The sequence below is a fragment of the Arachis hypogaea genome, chromosome 19 (assembly GCF_003086295.3).
Source record: "Arachis hypogaea cultivar Tifrunner chromosome 19, arahy.Tifrunner.gnm2.J5K5, whole genome shotgun sequence".
In the NCBI taxonomy this organism is placed as follows: Eukaryota; Viridiplantae; Streptophyta; class Magnoliopsida; order Fabales; family Fabaceae; genus Arachis; species Arachis hypogaea.
In genome coordinates, this window is record NC_092054.1 from 143,764,464 (window position 1) to 143,781,365 (window position 16,902).

Here is a 16,902-nt window from a genome sequence, read left to right on the forward strand (position 1 = left end):
CCATCCATATGCTTATTGAAATGAACATCCAGCTTCTTATGCCTTGATTCAGGGATTCATGTTTCGTATCTCAAAGGGAATGACTTGAATTTGGTTAAGCATTTAATTCACGATCGTCAACCTTGAGCAAAGTTCATGATCGTTAACTTGAACGGGTGCTAAAGTGAACACAGGGCGAAGCCCCGAAATCAACCATCGACTTATACAGTAATTGTGAACATCTAGTTATTTATAACATATGTGTGTAAGTATAATAATAAAGTCACTACACTAAGTGGTGTTATATAATCTAAATGACCGAACATCCAACATATGTTTTGAATCGTATATTTCTTTTGAAAAAAACAAAAGAAAAGTGGTACTTGTCATCACAAAAACCAAACACAGTTTGCAACAAGATATGATAACTTAGAAACTTCATAGCAGGGGTCCAAGGGAGAGCTTAATTGGCTTTGCTCTAACTTTTTCATTTTTTTAATTCTTTCTTGAAAGTGGTATTGTTTCCGTGTCACCAATGGACCCTGCTAGTCTTTGAGGAAACTATAATAAACTTTGGGGACCATATTTTTTGTATGGATATGACAATAATGCATGTTAGTTGTCTTATTTTAATAATTTGTACAGTGATAATATATCAGTTTATTGTTTCTAAAACAAAGGGAAAAGAATGCAGTTACATCAACGCAATAACACATTTAATCTGCTCTAGAAATAATGTTTATCATCATACAATATAATAACTAATAAACTAATAGAAATAATCATATTCAGTACATAGGTTGATTTTACAACAACTTCGTCATACATAATCTCTTCTACATTGAGAAGGTGGTCGCCTAAATACATCAAGAAGATGAAATTGTCAAACTTCACCCGAAAAGCAGCTGCTGTTCATTATTTCTATGGATCCAAGTGTTGTCTGTTTTCAGAATCTTTGACCTTCTTTGCTCAATCTTCAATGTATCTACTGTAGGACTCAGAGGTTAGTAAAAAGATTTCAAGACTAAGTGTTTGTCATCACGAAAACCAAGCACATACTTATCATTCTACAAACTTTGTTTTCTTTTTATTTTCTATACCTTTTGTGAGAATGCATAATAATGCAGTTATGTGAACATCTCATAACACAATGTTGGATCATTCTTTAATTATGTCTCAAAAGATCAAATATTCTATAACAAACTGCACATATCAGGATAACTAGACCATTGGCTACATTCATTGTATGCCTATACTTTATTTAAAAAAAATAGAAAAAGAAAAAAAAAGAAAGAAACTCACCATTAAGTGAAGTTGATAGAAATAAGCAAACAATCCTGATTCGGTACCTGTTGAAGACTAAGAGGACCCAAAGACCTTGGCTCTTCTTCAATATCATCCCAAAAGCTTTGGTCTTCTGAAAGTTACAAAGTAATAATTTCTATAAATTTCATCTTTGGAAAAAAAATTTTCAATGAGTAAATTAAACATCCAACCTCATGAGAAAGAAACCCCAAAACATAGAAAAATAAAATATTTTAGACTAAAATAATAAAAAAGGACGTTTATTATTCCACAAAATTCTCATAATTTTTTGCGATTTTTCATAAAAGAAAGAGATAAAGGAAGAAAAAAGAAAGAGACTTCAACATCATTGTGTTCGGGATAAAACAAACAATGAGCAACAGGACAACAAGCCACAACAAAATTGAGGAAAAAATATGGTGAATAAAGGATTTATTTTAACGGTTTAAATAGTAATAATTTTGTTCTCTATTCATGGTCAAATTCATATTCATGTTTAGGCAGAAACAAGAACTTATTTGTTGCAAATACAATAATGATAAAAATAATATACAAAAAGATAGATAGATACAGAGACTTACAAAGCCATTAGTAAGAGAGTTGTGATCAGTTGGTCCTTGAGTTCCCATGACTAATCAGAATAATGATAAAAAAAAATCCACAAAATATCCAACAAACTTTTATTCAAATCTGAAAAATTAATGACACTAAAAACATACAAATTGAAACATCACTACCAAGAGAAGATTATCGTGTTGGTGGGCGTCAGTCGTGGAGAGCAGAATCGCAACAAGCCCGGTGGTGAGCAGGGAGGAGGCCGTCGGGCAGCAAATGGTGGCGAGCTTCAACAACCGTGCTAACGATGGTTGGGGTCGTTGTATCATGGTGGAGGGAGACATGAGGGAGGACGCGTCCGCTGGGGTGCAATTGAGGAGGCGACGCGAGGGGAGCTTGGTGCGATGGATGATGGCAGCATGAGGGAGGAAGCGGGGATGCCGGTGCTGAAAGGAAAAAAGGAGAAGAACGGCGCTGAGAGGAGATTAGAATTAGGGCTGCCGTTTGTGTTGAGGTCACTGAGGATAATCCTAATTTTATTCAAATTTTAAATATGAAACAATTAATTAGTTACCTATAGTTTAATTTTAATTACAATTAAACCCCATTGTATGCATTGTACAATTAGGATATTGGCTCCTCATACTTTTCCTAAAAATAATAATACTTATATCTCTAGTCAAATGGAGATATTAAATAATCCGGCAAACAAATATCAACACAAACGTAAACAAAATATAATGTCGTATGTCACTAGACAATTCATATGCCCACAAGAAAATAATAAAAACAAAAATAATAAAAAATATCCTATGTTGTAAATCTAATCCTGTGGGAATTCATAATCATCACGATGGTGATTATCATACAGCTTATTAAGATTTTCAATGGCATTTCTTTTGACCCTATAGCTGATCATATTATGATTCTTTGACACGAGTGAGACGGCAATCTTCATGCGAACCCCATCATCCACCTAATAAAATTTGAATAATTATACATTAGGCTTAACTACCTAAATATAAAAGAAAGAACGAAGGAAAAGATTAGTGCATAATATTACCTTTATGTTAAAATGATCATCTTCAACACAAGCTATCATCCAACTTGCAACCCGTACACCCGCATCATTCCTACATATCGAGGAAGCTATATTAGAATATTATATAATTGCATAAATTTCATATCAATAACAACTAATTATACGATCTTACGATCCAGCTTCGAGGGTGGGAAGGCCTTCTGGCTCTTCAAATTCAAACTGTGAAGAAATCAGATTTGGAGTGGTCTCAAAGTCATAGAATGAACGATCTTCCAATACCTCGTCCAAATAAATGGCTTGTTTATGTCTAGTTAGAGTTTGCTTTTTTAGTCATATATGTAGATAATTAACAAAAAAAAAGGAAAATATAGTTACTAATTTCAAGGCTGTCTTCTTTCGCTTGAACTATTTCTCAATGGGAAATGGGTCTAGCAAAATAATTTGTCTTTTAACACGATCAATCACTACGAGGTACCAGTGTTCATGACCTTCATCAGTAGATTCAGATACAGGGATAAAGACCTAATCAAGAGAAAGTCATTTTAGTTATTAAAAATATTTTATGCCAATATTTGCCAATATAAATTTAAAATTATATAAACTTACTCTTTTTAAGCAGTCAACTTTGCCCAAATAAACATATGTGATACAAGACGGCAGACGGTCGGGATCCAATTTTGTCTTCTCTGACAGCTACATTATTTCAGCCACTAGTTTATATGCGCAATACAAATAACAACTACCAATATTATTTTAGTATACACTCTTATATACTGACCGCAAAAGTTGTGGGTAAAAACTAATAACCACTTTCTCTGGTCAACTCTGTCTTCATCATATCTGCTACTAAGTCTAGCACAAGAGAAATGATTGGCTTTCCTGGCATCAAGCTCCTGAATACATCTCTACGAGCTGTAAGCTCTGAAAAAACTATATCCTCCTCGTAGCTGCCAAAGATAAATTAACATAAATAAAAATAGCTAAACAAATCAACAACACCGTTAAAAAATAAAATTCTAATTGAGTTTACTTACTTATCCATCAAATAATTACCATACAAGTATGCTGCAATTTCAAGTTCAGTATCGTCCAAACCCATCGAAGTTGTTGGTCTAAAACAAACTTGCACCCACTAAATATATAAAAAAACTGTTATTAGTGAAATAATAATAATAATAATAATAATAATAATAATAATAATAATAATAATAATAATAATAATAATAATAATAATAATAATAATAATAATAATAATAAACTACTTATTACTTAGTACTCACACTAGGTAGCTCTAATCCAGGAATATTGATTGGAGCAAGTGAATCTGTTCTCCTTTTTTTAGCAATGGACAGATCTGTCTTGGCCTTCTCAATACAGCATAGCAACAATAGATTATTTGACGCACTACTTTGTTGGTTAAGAGTCTTAGAATTGGAACCAAAGACCTTAAACACCTTAGAGGGAGAGCTGACATTATGTTCCAATCGTTGAACAAGAGATTAGACTATTTGGGTCAATTGCTCAACAGAATTAGCTAATGAGTCTAAAGTCACTTTGTCCTTCAATGATGGATTAGGTTCACTATAACATTAAAAAGTTAACAAGGATGTTAAAATAAAGATAATAATGAGATCGTTATGAAATGACAATTCTTTAATTATTTAATTTCTAAGCTATCCTGTTTAGAAAAGAGGTCAATTTGTAGGCTGAATAAAACATAAAAAATATTCACATGAATAATTTGTGGAACAGAATAGCTGTGCTAAAAAATATGGGCTCTTTGCTTATAAGATAGGTAGGCTAGCCAGTCTCCTTAATAAAAGAACAACTCCTTAATAAAAGAACAACTCCTGACCATAAGCTCACTCGTGTTGAAAGAGTAAGTCTTTAATGAGCAAAAGCAGCCTTAGTAGGACTAGCCTTCCAACTAAGGGACAAAGTAAGGAGACTGAAAAACTTCCATGAAATTCCACGAGTTCTGAAAGGAGAGGACCTTTGGAAGCAAGTTATGAGTGATCCATCAGGGGAAATTAAGTTTCTTTTATATCTCTTTATATAAGTTGTTTAGAGCAAAGCCTAAAATAGACCCGTCCTAGATGGTTTCATAGAAGCCCGGAAGTTCCTGTGGTGGGTTGCCCCTATTTGAATTTGAATAAGGCTGTTCCCATTGAAATCTTTTTCATGGTATGGAACTCACTTCATACCTGCAACAGAGTAAAAGCTGCAGTAATGCTGACTCTCCTAGTCAATAGGGCTATTCAAACCCTAAGCTATTACTGCAAGAGCTGAGGTCCTATCACATGAAAGCAGATTCCACTTTTGAAGATTTAGCAATGAAGAAAAGAAGCTAAGTGCGGCAAGAATACTCATTGAAATTGAATGAAGGAGGAGGGGGAGCGCGGCAGAACGGGGGATCTGCGACAGACGAACGAGACGGAGGAGACGAGATGCAACGCCACATAAGTTGCGACGGAAGATGCATTACAATGGAGGAGGCGAGCTTCAACAGTGGTACTGACAAAACAGGGGCAGTGTAGCGAAATAGGAATGAGAGAGATACAAGTTGCGAAGCGAGTCACGTTGCGACGAAGGAGAGGAGCTTGAGTAGTGGGGATTGTGGCTGGCGGAGATGCGACGACGGCGCCGATAGTGGTGAGGATGCTTACCTGCTGGTCTGCTCTAATGGGGTTTTTACCTTTTAGGGTTGGGTTTGGTTCACTTTTTGGAGAAAGAATGGGGAGGGGGTAGTAGCAGCATTTGTCCTTTTTTTTTTTTAAGAATCAACATAATTTCTATTTTATTCTTTTAATCGAAGATGTGAATAAATATACTCATTATAAAAAAATTATACAAGACCATTCAGAATAAATTTATAATACAAGAATAAAAAAAATAGTACGTACTTGTTCAGAATTTCAGTTGGTTCTTGACAGATCTTCATGTTAGAAATGGAACTTGCCTCAACAGAAGCAGCTCGATTATTTCTTCGTGTTTTTACCATTGTAATTAGCTTGTAGTGTTATGTGTTTGAGGGAAAAAAACACATAACAATGATAAAAGAGAGTTGTTATTATATATCAATTTATGCTAAATCTATATTAAATGCAAATTCATTCTAATTATTGACAATCTAATAAGTTTATAATCAACATAAATCACATCGATTATATTATTTATAAGTAAATTATATATTCCGCCAAAATCAATATTATATCTAAATCAATATTACAAATTTAAATGCTAGTATTACGTAGAGTTATAAGTTAAAATAATAATATTTATTTTAAATCATGTTTAAATAACAAAAATAAACTTTCAGATATATATAACTTAAAAATATAACATATTTATTGTCACGTTGAATAATAAATTTAAAATTAGCAGGTTTCTGGTAATGTTATGATCTTTAAAAAAAATATTTATTAATAAATATTATGAATTAATATGCAAAGTTTTCCACATTATATTGTTACGTACACTATAATATCAATTTAAAATAATAAATTTGAAGAATAATATCTATTTTAAATAATTTGTAAATAAAAATAATATCCACTTTAAATAGTAAATCTTTTTAAATTACAATCATAAAAGATACATATTTTTTTATAATTAGATTATATGATATATATATATAAAACAATAAAATCTTTTTGAAAGATATTTTTCAATAATAAAGAACGAACAAACAAAATTTTATTCTATATATAAAAACACTGCTCAGCATATCATTAGCAAATTATATTCACATTATAATTCTAATTGTGTTACATATATGTTTGAGTGTTTGACATGGGTAAGCGAGAATCATCCGGATCACCTCAATGTAGCGAGAACAAGAGAGACACAAGAGAGGCTAGCATTAATGCTATTGATAACCAACTCTTACATTATCTGTACTTGAACCATATACCTCACATACCCCAATTTTTATCTTCTAGGTACCACGGTTTTTATACTGCTGCAGTATATTCTAACCAATATCCGACAACCATGCATCCATCACTATACAACATATTCCCACCATCATTTATTGTAGGTCCAACTGTCACAAATTTTCAGCCTCCTACTCTCTTATATCCTTTTCAATCTACTAATCCAAGAGATACAGATGAAATTCTTAAATTGCTAAAGTCTCCACAACATCATCAGTCTGACTCTGGTACAAATAAAAAGGTATCAAAACAAACAAGTGCACGCGATAAGAAGATATCTACGGCCAAGAGAAGAATTGTCTGAAAAATTCATATTTGTCTGAAAATAAGGTTAGTGTGAATGCTGCCTCCATTAAAGACAAATTTTCAAAAAATAAAAAAACTCCACCAGGAACCTCACACAAATCTCTAACTGAGGAGCAAAAGGCACTCTTAAAAAAGAGTACACCAAGTGGATATTCTATTAGCATGCCTACCCTAAATCAGAAAAAAATCGAGCACAATAAACGAAGAATCGATAGGCCATCTGTAAGTTCTCATATCACAAGCATTCGCATCAATCATCTACGGTTACATAACTTAGTGATCTCACCAATTTTTTTATTTTGCAGTAGATCCCGATTTTATTTAAGCCTCCTGCATACATGGATTTGGATGACTTAGATATTAAAATGGCAACTTATGTGTTTGTACCAAATAAAAGAAGGTTAAATATCTCATTATTTATCTAATAAAATTTAAAAAATAGTACAATATTAATGTGATTTGTATTTGTAGTGATGAGGTATTGGCGACAACAAATAAATTTAGCAGAACTCGTGACAATTTCAAGTCATTAATTCCCAAGGAGTGGGTGTATGGGGATATAAATGCATAATTAAACTGCTATCTGTAGCATACTTTTAATTCCTAATAAATTTATTATTTACCACATAAGGGTTGGATTTGGTGGCTACTATGCTAACTATACAGGAGAAAGAAATAAGATGTCAAACACACTGGTATTTGCCAGCTGTGTTTTCGGTATGCAATGTCTTTTTCACGCTTGTTACCATTTTTATTTATTTTATCTTATTACTTAATTGGTGTCACTGACTTAGCCCCTAACTATTAAATTCAGCAATTCATACTGCAATGTGATACCAAATTTGAAGTTTTGTTGAAATATTATCAAAAAGAATTTATGGAAAAAGTTAATGAAGGTCTAAAAAAGGTATATGATTTATTGTATTTTTAATTTTTTTATTATTTAATGGCATTTATCTTTATGAACTGATCTATACTTTTATTTTAAAAAAAATTGTATCTAGTAATATTCTAATACGTGAAAGTTGGTACTAGATTTTTTTACCTGTCAACGAGAACAACACACATTGGTATCTGGTTATTTTTTATTTGTGCAATCATCAAACAATTCTGCTAGGCTCCCTACCGATTGCTTCAGATAAAGAGCAAAAGAGATCGAGTATAGTAAAGCTGGTAAATTAACTTTCCCCATTTTTATTTTTATGACATTTTTTTTAGGTTTCAAATATCGTCCTTTATTTAATTTTTTTCCCTATATGAATAGGCAAAATATCTGGAACATATGCTCAAGTATGACTCGTTCTATAAATACAACACTCCGTTCAGGCCAAGGATACTTGATTTTGCATTTGTGGATATGCTAGAAACAGGAGAACAAGCTCCTGGCTCGTAAGGAATATCTGTATTTGTATTTTCCTCTTTCAAATTTTTATCTGGATAAGCTAACCACATCTTATTTAACACAATAATGATTGTGGGGTATGGGTGGCAACCTGGATGACAAACTACAGGAAGACGTATAGTTATACAATAAATGTAATTTTTTTGTGCTAAAAAAATAGTACTTCAATTGCTAATGTGTATGGTTTTGTTGGTAACCTAAAATATTTATATTTTTCAGGTTAATGATGGTACAAGGATGCGACTTGCGTTGGATTTGATTCTAAGGCCCCACAACTTGATGCTGTATAATGTCATTGACTCTGCTACTAGAAATTACAATAAGTATAAACAAAAGGAGTCAAACAAAAATTAAAAAATTGTAATTGTCATGTAGTCATGTTTAGTTTATATTAACTATTAAGACTTGTTAGTTTCATTTCTTTTACTTAAAAAATTATTATGCACTATATTTTTTATGGGCTCTTTTTGAAAATTAATGTTTTTTTCACTCTAACATTTCGATTCCTTGAACCACTTCTATGTTGTAAGCTGGACAAGTAATGGTTTTAATCAATGTTCTGAAAATCGGTTCGAATCGGCCGGTCGAACTGCTTGAAAAGTGATCCGCTGTGAAAACGACTCGGGCAGATGCTAAAACCGGCATTTTGAAAAACCGATATAAGAACGTCGAATCGGTCAAAAACCAGTCAGTCGAACCAAATCGGGACCTGGCCGGTTTTTTGAATTTTTGCAAAAAGCCAAAAACGGCGTCGCTTGGATTGAAAAAACTTCATATATGCATTTTTAACAAGGTTCTGAAAATCGGTTCAAACCGATCGGTCGAATCGTGAACCGGTGAGCAAGACGGTTCGGCTAGAAGCTATAACCACTAAATTAAAAAATTGTTATTGAACTGTCAAACCGGCCAGGAACCGGTCGGTCGAACCGAACTGGAACCCGACCGGTTTTCAAAAAAACTTCACCAAACGGTGCCGTTTTGTTCATTATGGAAACTCTAATTACGCGAACCTCTTCCCCAAAATCCAAACAAAGCACTCTGCCACTCTCTCAGTCACGCGACCATCCTCCTCCTTCCTCTCCAACTCGAGCTCCTCCCTCACTGCCACACATGCTTCGCCTAGCCACCGCTGTCGAAGCCGCCGCCTTGCTTGCCGGTCGTCTCCGGCGCTGTTCGAACTTCGAAGCCACCGTCGTCGCCGCAACTGGTCTCGCTTCGTTCCTCCATCGCGCAACCACTGTCCCACCACGCCGCCTTTGTTCCACCGCGTCAGCCCCACCGTCGTGCTCCTTGTCCCGCTCTGTGCTCTGTCTTGAAGGATCTAGTTCGTTCCTTAATTGATTGAGCAGGTAAGTACATTCATCTTCCCCCTTGACTAAGCCTGGTCGAGTTGGATTTTTCACAACGATACTACAATTTCTGCTCTCTTTAGAAGTTTTTTTTATTATTTTTGTAACTGTAATTGTTGTTTTAAACTTTTAATTGGTTAGTTAATTTATAAATTTTCATCTTGCTTCTTCAATCGTTGTTATCATTAGTCATTACTGTGATTTAGGATTGTTAATGATCTTGAATATTGATTCTGATATGCTCTGATATGCAAGGGTTCTGAGAATGGTGACACTGTGAACTATGCAACTGTGGTCAGGGAAGTGAAAGCATATTTGAAGAAAGGTGTTGCAGTGAAGGAATTGTAGTAACATATTGCTGCATTTCATGTATCTGCTCAGGAGAAGATGAATGCACTTCTTGAGGGATTATTTGATGGCATCGAAAAAGCGTTTGGAAAAGAAGCTACCAAGAGGAAGAATCACCTTGCTGGTGCAGTTGCTGGAGATGACGAGGGATCGCAGCTGTTATTGCTCAATGCTGCTGAGGAGTTCTGTTACAAAAAAGGTAGCAATGAGTTGAATGAGGTTGCACTTATTCTGAAAGCCCTCTATGATGTTGATTTGGTGGAGGAAGAGCACGTCGTGCATTGGTATTCAAAGGGATTGAAGGGTGATAAGAAGGACTCTCAAATATGGAAGAATGCTCAACCATTCATTGATTGGATTCGGAATGCTGAATCAGAATCGAAGGAAGAATGAGAAAAGTTTGTGCTTAGTTATTGAATGGAATTGCCTCAGTTATTGAATTAGTGGAACCGCATATTCAAGGGTTTAATGTGGATTTCAGTGTTTCTGTTAAGGATTTTCATTTGTTGAATTGGTTTCTCTCTTAGAGATGAATCAAAATCAGAATGTTGTCCATCCAGGAGGGTTAAACTAGTTAGCTATATGTTATAGAACTCTGGTTTTGGTCGTTTCTGCTTCTCTTGTATAATACTTAAGTGGTTCTTGATGTTTTAAATGGCTTGTACTTGCTTCTTAAGCAAAACCATGAGATATAAATGTAACACTGATGTTAGTTTTGCAGTTTATTGTTGCTTCTTAGTCTTAGGCATTGCCATATTTGAAAGGATAAAAATACAAACATGGAGAAGTGAAAGTAGTTGTAAAATGGAGATGCATATTTTTATGGTTTTAGGATTTCAACAAAACTAAACAAAAAGAAGCCATTTTTTTCGATTGACTAGGTTACAACTTACAACAGAACTTGATATTACAGCAGAAGTAGCATCACCTTGTCCTAACTGCACACAACCAGTGACGCTCCTGAAGTGATGAGAAAGCTTTTATGTGACTTTGATTGGTACCAACTTTGAATAAATGTTGTTGAAATTTGGACTCTCTTTTAAATGTTTTTTGGACTTGGTCTCATCATTCTGAAGCTGAGCAACTAAATCCTTGCACATGTACCACAAAGGTCATCATGTGTTTCACACCTTAATTATGCACTTTAGTAAATGTTAGTATGTACTAATCAAGAAGTGAATTTTTGGTATCTAAATAACATTGATATTTGAACAATAACCTTATCTAAATTATTCAGGTCCCTCCCCATTAATCAAGCCAATAAGTTTAAGAAAATAAATCACATAATAACAACATTCACACATTTCCAAACGATTTAAGTATACTACTAGTCCCCTACTTGTCAATAAACTCATCATAATGTAGTGGCAACAATTCAGTAGTTTTTGGATTAATCCTTATTGCTTCTAACTAGTATTGTCCTATCTGAAGAGGTTCAATCTTGATAAACAACTAAGTATTGCCCTCATTGCTTCTGCTGGTATATAACAAATACTTCAATCTTGATATAAAAAAAATGATATTTTATTAACCAACACAATTTAGTGCAATGCTACAACAGGTTTAGTGTGGTTTTAGTCATCTTTAAGCCAATGACGGATCACAAATACAACAAAACAAATGCAAATTCCTATAGAACTCGATAAACCAATGATCCTAACAAACAAAGAGGATTGATATGCATCCTGAATAAAAGCATTCCATAGCCAATACCACACAAGAGACATAATGGAACCAATTGTAGCCCCAACAACCACCTGGTTCATTGTATGAAGTTGTTGTGATACCCTTAGGTACGACTGGAAACACACAAGAGCATGCATCAGAAATTCAAGCTACCAAAAATATTAGTTGCCATCATTACAATAAAACTCGGATATTTCAATGCTAATTCATATGAATAGCTTATATTAGATAAATTCATATTTTAAAAATTTCTTTCCAAGTTTTAATGGATAAATATGTTTGTACATTCTGAATATAAATGCAAATAATACAATGTTTGAATATATATATATATATACACTGAATGTTTTCAAGCTTATATGCTTTCCTTCATTGAGATTATTGCAATATGGAAACAATAATATGACATAAGTCATCAACTAGACAAAAGGCAGACCTCAGTGTTATGAGTAAGTCTAGAATAATATTCAGTAATTATGGAACAGATTGGATGAATAACATGAACAATTATATCAAGTCATCTACTTGATGCACCTAATGGAAAGAGTTGATGAAGATGGTAATAAGTGTAATCAGTATAACTTGAAGTGTATGTCTCCTCCTCTGACCCCCTTTTAGATCTCTCCTAAACTTATTCATAAAATCAAACCCATTGAATCAAGAACACCACAATATGCATTTATCTCATCCCTTCTGATTCACTCACCATATAACAAGATTTGGAGATATCAATTATCAGTTCACTTTTGAGAAGGTAATAACAGAACAAGATTATATTCAAAATTAGCGTCAATAACACAATAAAAACAACGTCGTCAACATTTGTAATGATACGGCCTTATGAACCACCCCTAATTTTTATAAATTGATAGCACAAGCACTTGAAAGGGAGATATAATCAGCAATTTTAACATGCATAAATTAAAAATATAATACATAGATTATAACTCTATGCCTTTTTGTTGTTGATGACATCATTCAAAAGTCCAGCCCATGTATTACTATCACTGGGTCCACTAGAATACGATGAGACATGGGAAAATTGAGGATATGATGTAATTCCGGCAGTAGAAGGATATTGGTTGAAGTACGCCATGCCATTTGGAACAGGATGAAAAGGAATAGGGAGGACTCCACCATAAGGTTGATAAGGATGGACCACTGGATAATTATGCATAGGATATTGTGGCAATCCTGTTTTTTTGGTTGTGGCTGCATCTGGAACTTCTGCCACTTCTATTCTTGATGTGTTGATCTTATCTTTTAATGTCTCTTGAGTTAGAGTGATTTCTTCAGTCTAAACATAAATATAATTTTTAAATAATTACGATACAAAATTTAAAAAAATAAATAAAGAAACTAGTCAGACAAGCTAGAGGCAAGTAAGACTTTTCTCAAAGTGTTGACCTCACTCACCCTTAATCTCTCAGTTGCACTTATGGTATTGGATTAAAATAATTTAAATTCAAATTAAGACTTTAATTTTCCTTCTTGAATTATCTAATATAAATTATTAGATAAGCGAAATGTTACCTTCTGTCGACTTTTTTTGCCATTTGCTCTAATCTTTGGAGTCTCTGTCAATTTAGATACAGATTTCTTGCTTCCACCACCCTTGAATTTTTTGTAACAGAATAATAAGAAATAATATAAACACTACGAGAATAATATGTTGCATATTTGAATTGAAATGCCAATAAATTTGATAGATGGTATAACATAGACAAGTGCTTACTTTAAAATTATTGTTATTGTGCACGGGTGTATTTTTTACTGATTTTGTGTTCTGAGAGGGAGTCTGTTTATTGGCATCACATTCTTCAACCTGTTAAAAAAATTAAAAAATTGCTCAAAATATAGCAACTAAACATAAAAAGATTGAACAAAATCTGTGTGCAGCAAGTAAAAGGCTAAAACATTTTGAAAGGTCTTCCATTAGATTTCTTTTCACCGATAATATATTGTCAAAAGACATTATATCCTTGTTACAAGCTACTATCTATTTCCCCCACAAATAAAATATCTGATACAAGATGACAAGTATCTGAAAAAAGTTTGAAAACCAATAATAACCTTTGACAAATGTTAAAAAAATAACTAATTAAAAGCACTTGTAAAATAGAAATTAATAATATTTTGCTAAATTAGCTCCGGTACAGGTTGAAGTATACATTCTCGTTTATCAAGTGAAGACTTTAACAAAAAGGAAATGCATATATATTATTTTCAATCTTGCTGAAAACTTTAACCAAAGTTAAATTAAACTAAACATTATTAAAAATGAGGATTTCAGCGAAGAAGGGGACAAAAGTACCTCTGGTTTGACATATTTAGGATCTTCAAAGTGAAAGGTAAGCATAAAGTAACTAATTAAGAAAGGCATTATATTAATACCATTGGTTCATCTTCAGCATTTGAGTATTCGGCGGGGGAATCCTCCTTGACGAGTAATAGACATGTCCTAACGAAATGCCTGCTTGACTTACAATGTGAACATCTTCGCCTCTTTTGGCCTTTTGGAACCTTTTTTGGAGCACCTTTTGACTTCACAACAGCTGGATCACCTATTAGCGCTGACGTGGGGGAAAACCTCGCTTGTGCATCACTTTTATTTTGCACCTTCGAAATTAGCTTAAGTAACTCACCTGAGATTTTCCTATAGTCGGCTGAATTTTTTGAAGAAATATCACAAAGCTTCCAACAAATTGATACCATTGCACCGCATCTAAGTGTGGGCACTATATCATCAGAGGGGTCTTGCTCGCCAACTGAGCATATAAAATCACTCTTTGCATCTCTTGTCCATCTTTTCAGGATAAGAGATGTAGGGACGCATTTTGCATTGCGATGTTTCAAGACCCCAAAGATGTGGGAGCATGGTAATCCACGAGTCTCAAATAGCCTGCACTCACACACAAACAGGTCCTTGTCTTTATTGTAAGATACTTTAAATTGCCATTGCTGATTAAAATACTCACTCGTGTTGTACTCAACAATGTCTCCACTATTTGGGCATTCAGTCACATTTAAGGCACCTGCTGCTTCTATCTCATCTTTCACAAGTTTGAAAATATTTCTAGTATAAAGTTCAGCAGCTTGTTTCTCAAAACTTTCCAAGCACGTAGTCAAAACAGGAAACTTATAAAAGATTTCAAAGTCAGCAATAAGATGGTTGTTTCGGTAATGCCTTAGTACTTCACTAAATTTATGCATGAATTCAAGGAGACTGGTTTTGCTGTCAACATAGTTCTTCAATAATGAATGAATTCCCTCACACTGTGATGTAGTTCTTATGCGGCCAAAGAAGTGCTCCCTCAAATATGCGGTAGCCCACTTCATTTTGTCATTATAAATGCCCTGGACCCATTCATTCTCGGCAAGTCCGTATTTGGATATGATCTCGCTCCATCTCTCTTCAAATATTTGTACAGTAAACTGTCCATACAATAATACATTAAAATCGTCCCAAAAATGCTTATTTTTTATATTCTGTACCGCATTACAATGGAGATGCCATGCACAAAGGCGGTGTGGTATACCAGAAAATACTTCTAAGATAGCCTCTCTCAAAGCACGGTCTTTGTCTGTCACAATGCCTCCAGGTAGTTTTCCTGACATGATTTCCAAAAATACCTTCAGTGCCCACTTGAAAGTTTTGGACCTTTCATCTAAGTGCAGGGCGCATCCAAAGCTAGTTGTTTGGCCATGGTGGTTGGTCCCTGAAAATATGAAGGGCTTGTTGTAGACATTTTTCTTGTAAGTGGTGTCAAAAGCGAGTACATCACCAAAACATTCATAATTAACAACACTTTCTCCATCAGCCCACACCAAATTATCCAACCTACCATCCTTTAAGGTGAACTTTCCTAGAAATAACGGGTCACTGTCTGCCTTGAACAACAGATAGGCCAATGCAACAAATACATCACCGTCTTTCACTTTGCCACGCTTAGTCTTACTAATGTGGTTATGTAAGTTTTTGCTGGTAAAACCCACTTTATCATATCCACCTTTTTGGGAAACCATGTAACCCATTATGTGGCAAGTTTTAACACCACATGCTCGCAAGCTATCTGCTTGTGTTTTATCGGCCTCGTCAAGCCCACGATTTGCGGTAATAAGATGTCTGTACTTAGGTGGACACAGTGGATGATTGTGTTCACTCTCAAAGACATTGACTTTCCACTTACCCGTTCTATAGTGACGAATGAACCGAATCCTCGCCCTGCAGTTGACACGAGTAATTGCCCTATGCTCCCTTTACCGATTGTCCCTTTTAAGGTGCTTCCAATGTCTTTTTCCTGCTTTATTGCAAACCAACTGTCTTGTATTAATGTTACCATTAGCATCCACCATCTTCAAGTCTTTTCGGGACACAAATCCATAGCACTTGACATATTTGGCGTAAAATTCACAAACTTGAGATTCTGTATCAAACACCAATCCCCATATGTCTTCGATGGTCAAATCAGTTATCAACTTTTCAAAACCATCAGCATTAATTATATCTGCCTCTGCTTCATCTACAGTTACATCCACCATATCATCACTTTCATCGGAACTGCACTCATACTCAACACTTAAATCCTCAGATTAATCACCATCCTTATACGACTCTTTGCCATCATTCTCCATGACTGAACTTAAAATTTTAACATGTTAGGTACTAAATAAATGCTAGGAGAATGGAATAGGCAAAATGAACTCAATTTTTTATGATTAAAATTATTGGTCAATCAAATTCTATGAAACCTAAGAGCTATTAGTGCATAAGAATGTTATTTATATGACAACCAAGAGTTACGGAAAAAAATTCTCTGACTTATTAACTTCCTATGGTCTTTCTTTTGAAAACAAGAATACAACAGATTCAAATAAATATGAGCACATGAATGATTTGCCATAGTTTTGTGTGAGGCATTTCATTTGTTCATGAAAGTATGAAATAAAGTCATTAAATTGATTTGCCATAGTTGTGTTTAGTATGAGGGGTTG

General features: G+C 34.2%; 1 protein-coding gene across 1 annotated transcript; it reads right to left on the reverse strand.

The window, feature by feature from the left end:
* Positions 1–12,856: 12,856 nt before the first annotated feature.
* On the reverse strand, positions 12,857–16,542 carry LOC112778948 (protein FAR1-RELATED SEQUENCE 5-like). Its single transcript, XM_025823209.1, has 6 exons — positions 16,520–16,542; positions 16,229–16,468; positions 14,302–16,132; positions 13,682–13,732; positions 13,441–13,521; positions 12,857–13,204 (listed from the first exon to the last, which is right to left on the reverse strand). Exons 1-6 carry the CDS (start codon positions 16,540–16,542, stop codon positions 12,857–12,859), a joined length of 2,574 nt encoding a protein of 857 aa, XP_025678994.1.
* Positions 16,543–16,902: the final 360 nt, after the last annotated feature.

What these genes read in the sequence shown, in the direction of transcription:
- LOC112778948 (XM_025823209.1), bottom strand. Translation starts at nt 16,542, where the DNA reads ATGGAGAATGATGGCAAAGAGTC. An exon ending in ATGCTGAAGATGAACCAATG is followed by an intron (nt 13,733 to 14,301) that starts GTATTAATATAA and finishes TTTTTTTAACAG; the next exon opens with GTTGAAGAATGTGATGCCAA. An exon ending in CCTCTCAGAACACAAAATCA is followed by an intron (nt 13,522 to 13,681) that starts GTAAAAAATACA and finishes AAAAAATTCAAG; the next exon opens with GGTGGTGGAAGCAAGAAATC.